The sequence below is a fragment of the Hemicordylus capensis genome, chromosome 4, assembly GCF_027244095.1.
Source record: "Hemicordylus capensis ecotype Gifberg chromosome 4, rHemCap1.1.pri, whole genome shotgun sequence".
Taxonomy (NCBI): Eukaryota; Metazoa; Chordata; class Lepidosauria; order Squamata; family Cordylidae; genus Hemicordylus; species Hemicordylus capensis.
Genome location: NC_069660.1, coordinates 260,158,861 through 260,167,210, shown reverse-complemented (window position 1 = coordinate 260,167,210; position 8,350 = coordinate 260,158,861). Strand labels below are relative to the sequence as shown.

The window sequence follows — 8,350 nt, the reverse complement described above, 5'->3', positions numbered from 1 at the left end:
GCTTGCCCTAGGTGCTATTTTCCCTAGTTACACCTCTGGATATAGAGCTAGGACGTCATATATCTGGTGAGAAAAAGTTGCTGGTTTTTTCGGTTGTTAGTTACTGCGAGACTGCTCCCTCTGTTTACGTTTCAACTGTGACTTGCCCAAACAGAGGCATTTTGCTGCTGATGAGCACCATGAGTCTGGAAAGCGTCCTGCTCATAAAATCTAAAGATGGCATTTGGAGCGTTTCATGTGGACTTGGATCAGCACTGAAATATGTAAGACTGTTTCAATACACGCAGAGGGTTACTTGGAGAAAGGTAGCAAAAATGCTTGCAAACCCCATATTCTGGAAATGTAACATATGTTATTAACAAAAATGAAGTCAGATCAAATTAGGTTATAATTTGATGGATTGAGAAACATCCCCTTTTTTGACAATAATGTAGTCAATTATTCTCTCCTGTCTCACCAACAAACTGCTGAGATGCTTAAAAGTTCTACTGCCTAAACACACATTTATAAGGTGGGCTTTAACTTACAGTATGGTAGTGTGACAAAGGGTCATACTCTATGCTCCTCCAACTCTTTAAACTTGGGGTTCTATTCTACTTTGCAGGGCTGCTACTGAGAATGTGACAGATCAAAGACTTGCATGATTCATTCAGGGTTTGGGGTCCATGTGCATGTTTACTTGAACTTAAGTACACAGCTTACTGCCAAGCATCTGTGCACTGTATACGACTGCAATCTAAAGTTGTGAATACAGTAAGGAACAGGCTGTTTCCTCACTCAAAGGCGGTTTGGTACAGGAAAACACTGACAATATGAGGCCCGAGGCACTGGGATGGACTCCATACTAGTGCGTTCCGTACGGAAGCCCCTCGTGGGTATGTGAGCTGAGGTTGAGTTCACTTTCAGTTCTTTGGGACCCTCATACAACACCACGTTTTTTGTGAAAGCAAGACTTTGGGCCAGGCTTAGTTTACCTCGTATTGTACTATTTCCATATATGGCAACCCAGGGCCAGGGGTTATTTTGGGGTGTTCTTTGCCTCTGTGATGAATAAAGAAGGGGGAGTCGACTTCAGCATCATCCATCTCTACGGAAAACTAATGCTCAATCAAGAGATCAATCCGCACTTCGCAAGAGCACGCTGCTCGTAAAAATACTGGGCTCAAGCTCTTTGCAAGCACTTATACACATACGTATAGGGAAGCGAGCAACGGCATGTGGTTACTGTTGCAGGCAGCTGAAGACGTTCCTAGCACTGACAGCAAGCTCTCCCAGGCCAATCCTGCACGCCCGGATCCAGCACATCCTGACTCCAATTTAGCCGCTGAAGAGATCCGCAACAATTACCACCAGCTGCGCGGTCTACGGGACGCCCGAATCCACTGCTCGGGCAGAGGCGGAGCAACACCATCGAGAAGCCACACGAAGGAGGGGAGCGAGAGGGCTGCAGGAGGAGATGCGGGGTGAGGAGCGGAAGGTCTGATTTTCGGAGCGGTAGGGAGAACAGAGATAATTTCTTCTCTGTCCCTAGAGAAAAGTGACAGGGCAGCTTGCAAGGCGGCGGGGCCGAGTTGTAGGGCGAGAAGGTAAGCGGAGGCTTGCCGACGCCGCCATTCTGAAAAACAGCTCTTGTCCCGATACTGTGAGGCTTGATAGGCAGCTCCGCCCTCGCCCAGTTCCCCCCCTCCCTCGCCTACAAATCAGTTCCGGGGCGAAGGGTAGAAGAGGCGGGTGTTACTCCGCGGGCCTATATAAGCAGTGCCTTTTCCTGGGCCTCTCTCTCTCTCTCTTTGTGCGTACCTCGGCGTCGTGCTTCTCTCCTGACTCACCGCTGTTCCCCGGGCCTCAGGCGCTCGCTCCGGCAGGAATAAGTCGGTCAGGAAGGCTTCGCAGCGGCGATGGTGAGAACGCGATGGGAAGGAGCGAGAGGGAGGAGAGCGAGCGCGTGCCCGCGTGCTCTCTCTTACTGGCTGGCAGAAAGTTCGTTTAGCGGCTGCCTTGAGCGCGCGCTCGCTTCATTCCTCCTCCGTCGCGCGCGGTGGTGTCGGAGTAGGCCTGGCAGTCCCGCGCTCTCTCCCGCCTCCCAGAGCCCACCTGGGGCAGAAGCCTATTGGGCCTTCCCGCGGAGCGAATGGCGGGAAGAAGCGCGTGCCCGCGCCTGTAGCCCTTTCTCTCTCTGCTCCAGCGGGCGGCTGTAAAAGCTGCGCGCCGAGGCGCGTGCTCTCCTATAGCCTCACAAAGTTTAGCGGCATTGCGTGGGCTGCTATTTCAGCTACATTAGGCTTGCTCCAGTTCGAGGCGACTTGGAAAGAAAAACCCACGGAGTAAAACGAGGCTTTTCCGTCCGAGCGGACACGGATAAGACCGGGCTGCACCAATTTTGTTAAATGTGGGGTCAAGTACTGGATATGAAGCGAAGCACCTCTTAGCAAGGCCAAACCCTGACATAAATGATGAAATAAACAGTCCTTGGTTTCACCAAACGCAAAGGTTTATAGTAAAGCCCATTTGGCTTGTGTGGTCTAGAAGTTTTTTGTTAGCTTGTTTCTGCAGCCATATAAAGTTGTACTTCTGTAAAACAGCTTATTTCCTAACCCTGTAGTGCAGTGGGACTGTGATGCACAAGAGGGAAATTACTAACACTTTCCTCCATCTTCTGTATTATCTTATGAGATTGCCCAGCATTCCATGTGTGTGTCCATCCCCCCACTCTCAACTTTGCAATGCCTAGACCAACATGAACCAAATTGGGTTCAGTTGTAGGGACACATAGGGACTCCTCAATGGGTAGTTTGTGATGTCATCCACCCCAATTCAAGGTGGCAGACAAGTGAACATTTGAAGCACAAGTGGGCTAACTTATGAACTGCCTAACCAAACTGGACCAAATTTAGTCCAGTTGTAGGTGTAAGTGTAAATAATTATATTTAATCCTGACCACAAGATAGTAGGATGAAAAGCATGCCCAACTGAAAGTGCTCTAGTTCCAGCTTGGAAACGGATTCTGCTGTTGTGGAGATCCTGTAGAAATGCCCTACCCAAATATGCTTGCGGTTTCCACATACATTGTATATCTTAAGTGTTTCAGGTTTGGCCAGTTTGTAATGGTATCCACTCTTGCCTGGCATTAGAGCCCCTTTGATTTCTGTAGCGAATTCTTGTCTGTCCTGAAAATGTTTGACACACATGTACTGAGACCAGTGGTGTAGTGGAGCAGGGGAGGGGGGGCATGTAGGGACAGAGCACTAGTACTACTTGGCTTCTCTGGCTTTTGGGGTGGGCATGGCCATGGGGGCTATCATGGAGAGTGTGTGCACTTCTGAATTTGCAACTACATCACTGACCCTGACAGATACTTGGCTTGCAAACTCTCATTTTTTAATCTTTCAGGCATTTAAAGATACTGGCAAAGCACCTGTAGAACAGGAAGTAGCAATCCATCGAATCAGAATTACCTTGACAAGTCGCAATGTCAAGTCCCTTGAGAAGGGTAAGTTGTAAAATAGACAGGAAACGGCTAGTTGAAGTCTTAAATGCAATTGTACTATTAGAGCTCCAGTACACTTACAGCCTGGTTATATGCAGCTATGTGTACCTAAACCTGTTGATTTAAGTAAGACTAGCTGTATGTAGGTCTAGATTGTTAACAATAGCCATCTTTAAAACTGGGAGTGATATCCTTGCTTTAAATTGACTATGTCCATGTGGAGTTCGGGACTAAGGGTTCACTTGTAGCACATGAGCTAGGAATAATTTTCTATCTATTATATAAGTAGTCTGTGTTTTAACCATCCAATTACTTTCCATATTGAAATGCTTTTGGAAAATTGTATTCTCAAAATTAATTTTGGATACCTTAATTCTGTATAGCAGATAATCCAACTAAACCATGTTGTATCTAATCCTTACATTGAGAAACTCCAGTGTGTGACCCTACCCATAATATTACTACTATATACTGCTTTTCAATAGAAGTTCTCAGAGTGGTTTATATAGAAACATAATAAATGATGGTTCCCTGTGTCAAAAGGCTCACAATCTTAAAGAAATATAAAGTAAGACACCAGCAACAGTCACTGGAAGAATGCTGCAGTGGTTGTATAGGACCAGGTGCTGTCCACCTGCTAAACAGAAGAGGAACATAGGAAGCTGCCTTATACAGAGACAGACCATTGGTCCATCTAGTCTTGTCTACATAAACTGGCAGCGGCTTCTCCAAGGTTGCAAGCAGCAGTCTCTCTCAGCCCTATCATGAAGATGCCAGGGAGGGAACTTGGAACCTTCTTTTATTGTTGGGGGTATAAATACTTTAAATAAATAAACCTGCATGCAAGTAATCTCCCTAGAGCAGCCCCATCCCCTAAGGGCAATATTTTACATTGCTTCACAGGTAGTCTCTCACAAATGCAAACCAGGCGAACCATGTTTAGCGAAGGGGACAATTCATGCTTGCTACTACAAAATCAGCTCTTCTCCCAGAACCACAATAATCTCTCTCACACACAAAAATTCTTGTAGGAAAGGGATTGTCAATAAAATAATTTTCCAGAATGTCTAGTTGATAGCATGGATAACTTAATAATAAGTAATTGTACCCATATTGTTGGCTATGAGGAACAAAATGTTAACTGAACAACTGTGATTAGTTTATACGCTATTCTGAGCCAATGGTTATCATTCGTTGTTAATCATGATATATGTTTAATTCCTTTAAAAACCCCACAAAAAACTTATATATTGATGTATTGTTATAGTCTGTGCAGACCTGATCAGAGGTGCTAAGGAAAAGAACCTAAAAGTGAAAGGACCTGTTCGCATGCCAACCAAGGTATGTCATTTCACTATATCAAGAAAAATACTAGCCAAGAAAGCTCTATTAGAGCTGGATTTATGTAGTTTTAATAGTTGATATTTCTGTGTTTGGTTTTCTGCTTTGTACTGTGCAAAGGTGGGATGGGATGGAAGTTGCTTAAATCAGTACTACTTAATCCATTAAAAGCAGCTGGTCAGCATGTTTGATAAAATCTAAAAAGCCTTGCAGAATAAAAATGTGTTTGAACTATGTTTAAAAGTATCAAGAGAGGGTTCTACTGGGTCTCGCTGGACAAAAACATTAATAAAATGGGGCATTATTACTTAAAAGATCTATCTCGGGTAATAGTGAGCCCAGAGAGTGGGGCCTCAGATGCTGATCTTAGGGTTTGGGCAAGTTCACATGGGAATAGTCATTCTCCCATAGTCGCAAACTGGAGAGGGCTAGCTTCTGGGCTAGCCTTGTGAAGAGTGGTTTAGCCTCTTAAAAATATATCTGGCACAATGTACACCTGTGTTGGACACACATACACACTCCTGCCCACCAGTTATAACAGAAGAATGTGGCCAAAGAATATAAAATGGTGCTAGTATGTGAAGAAGGGGTTGTAGGACACGTTCTAGTAGGTTCCCATGCAAGTACAATGGGTACCTTTCCTACACCCCAAGACATGCAACCATCTCAGTAGAGAAGTCTAAACAGTGAGAATTAGTTAGAGGTATGATGGCTGGTAAATGGTGATTTTTCCACAGGGGATACTTCCTAAGGCAATGTCATTTGGCTGTTTTAGTCAATACAGCCCAGTTTTTATAAGAGAGCAGGTATTAGTGTACACAGGTACTGGATTTTTTAAACAATGTAAAAGTAATACTATAAACATATTTAGTTTCTTATAAGATTTCAAGATATATTTTAATAATTTCCAGATAGTGTTATTAACTTCTAATTGAAATTGATAATTGCAGTTTATTTAAATTTTAGACTCTTCGAATCACTACAAGGAAAACACCATGTGGTGAAGGTTCCAAGACCTGGGATCGTTTCCAGATGCGTATTCACAAGCGTCTCATCGATTTGCACAGTCCTTCAGAAATTGTCAAGCAAATAACTTCTATCAGTATTGAGCCTGGTGTAGAAGTTGAAGTTACTATTGCTGATGCATAAATGAGTGTCATCTACTGCAATAAAAGTTGATAGCAGCTTTTCACCTTTGCTTCTTGTGTTTGATAATTTAGTTGTCATAATTTTTTGGCATTATGAATAACTATAAAGCTAAAAGCCCACTTTAAACAAAAATAAAAATTAAGCTCTGTTACCATCCTCTGAATATATAAATTTTCCAGCTTATATAAGTTTGCACATGGAATTCAAGGCTAAACTGAAGATTTTGTAGAGCAATACATAAAATTTCCTACCCTACATCTTCATGCAGGCTGCTATCTTGTGATAAACAAGAGGAGCTTATGAAGAGAGGGGGGTTCATCTCGATGGGGTGTTTCACTAGTGTATGTAATTGGATTCATTTTATTTACTGTAGAAATAAGTTGTTAAAAGATCAGTTTTCCAGAAGTTCAAGTCCTTGAGATCATCAGCATCTGCTGAAAGTCTGAAGCCCATAATTCTCAATAAGGTGGACTTCAGTCCACTGATTTCAGTGGGCATAATACCTAACATAACTTGGATTGTGGCCTGAATTTCCTTTTGAAAAAAATAATGCCCTCTACTGGATAACCACTGGCATTGCAATTGTAAAAGCAACTAAAGACTTTCTCAGTGGTTTGCAAAATAGTCTGGTTGTATTCTGTGATTTATAACCTGTACTTGAGATTTTCAAAGGGGCCTTAAACCTTAGGGCATTCTTGCATATGGCTGTAAGGAAGCACATGTAAGCTGCTTTTGTGCTGTCTCGTTAATGTGGGATAAAAAGCGGAAGAGAGCCGCTCCTAAATTATATATGCTGACCTAAATGTTTCCCTTCATATTTACAAACTGGTTTATTTGTTTTTAAGAGAGTGAAATCACTGCTCAGTGCTAGAGAATTTTAGCTTACAGTAATTAATATACTGTATATAAGCTTTGGTGGATGTCATATATTTCTTCCACATGCTCACACACATAACTGGTATGTGAGTTCAATTAGTTGATAACCAGGGGTGTAATAACTTGGTGGTTGGATTTGCACAAAAGGTGGACCATAAGGGTGATATACGTTATTCTTGCTCGTGTGTAAGAAGTTATGTAATAACCTTATGACTATACAAAACATGTAGAAATATGTGCTATTAAAAACTACCTAGTTGCCACATGGAAGTTGCTGAGAAGCACCTTTACTTCGATGGTATGCCTGTAATCTTCTAAAGCCTGCATTAGATACCTCAGACTTGAGCAATTATAGGCCTGTTTCCAACCTCCCATGGCTGGGCAAGGTAATTGAGAGGGTGGTGGCCCCTCAGCTCCAGGCGGTTTTGGAGGAAACTTATTAACTAGGTTTACGCAATTAATTAATTAATCTGAAAAGCTCACTCCACATGCATGATGTAGATGCCCAGCTGCTACCTGCGCGTGGACCAAGAGTCTTTAAAATGTGTCTGCACATGGAATGGCAGCATAATTACTCTTCTTTCCCTTCATTCTGACATAAATTTAGCTTCAGGTCACAAACCTATTGGACATACACTTGCATCATATGAGGGTTCATAGACAATACATCATATTTATTGAGGGTTCTAAATCGCTAAGCAAGTATAGCAATATCACATTTAAACTGGCCTAGAAAACATGCATAGGTTGTTTTCTCAGATGCTGGTGGTGTCATTACACGGATTTAACATTTTCTTTGAAAGCCAAGTTTCTAGTAAAAACTAAAACGGCCCTGTCCTTCCCAGTAGCTAAAAGCATAGCACCGTAGTGTCTTTCCCTCTCCCTCCATGGATAATTCAAACGTAGTAGTGATAAAGAGTAGAATGTAGAGACTGAAGGGCAACGCAAGGGTAGGATAGAGGCATCCAGCAATTCTGGCTCTAGGCAAGCATACTGATTTCTGATCTCTTTGGAAGTGGAGGAGCGAAGATAGCTAGTGATGTTTGGGATATGTTACAGACTCCATCGTCAATAAAATGGTAATGGGCTAGAAGGAATAAATTTTCTTCCATTTAATATCCTGCCTAGGTTTTGCTAGCTGAATGTTAAGCAACCCCCAATTAGAGTCAAGCTGTGTTAAATACATCAGCCTGTGCTTGCTTGGTTTCCCTCCACTTCTAAATAGCCAATCTGGACTGAGACCACAATGTTAGAGGAGGAACATTTGGCCCCTGCCACTAATCTGGGTTGGCTGTCCCTACAGCTGCTGTTGGCCCCAGGAGGGAAGCTGCCATCAACAGTGTCATTTGCAAGTAGATCTGCCAATTTGACCAGTTGAAATGCTTGAGCAGCTGGGAGAAGAACTTAAAAACACTTCCTACCACAATCAGTTTCTAAATTGTACGGGATGTTACATTGGCCATTTAGCAGCAGAGGGCAATATATAAATGTTTTCAT

The 8,350-nt window shown here is 42.9% G+C and overlaps 1 protein-coding gene and 1 non-coding gene across 2 annotated transcripts; both read left to right on the top strand.

The window, feature by feature from the left end:
- Positions 1-1,749: 1,749 nt before the first annotated feature.
- Positions 1,750-6,020, top strand: RPS20 (ribosomal protein S20). Its single transcript, XM_053248046.1, has 4 exons — positions 1,750-1,901; positions 3,391-3,490; positions 4,755-4,828; positions 5,795-6,020. The coding sequence occupies exons 1-4, from the start codon at positions 1,899-1,901 to the stop codon at positions 5,975-5,977; spliced, it is 360 nt and encodes a 119-aa protein (XP_053104021.1). The 5' UTR covers positions 1,750-1,898; the 3' UTR covers positions 5,978-6,020.
- LOC128325496 (small nucleolar RNA U54) lies at positions 4,605-4,670 on the top strand. Its single transcript, XR_008307490.1, has one exon. It is a non-coding gene; the product is annotated as a small nucleolar RNA U54 (small nucleolar RNA).
- Positions 6,021-8,350: the final 2,330 nt, after the last annotated feature.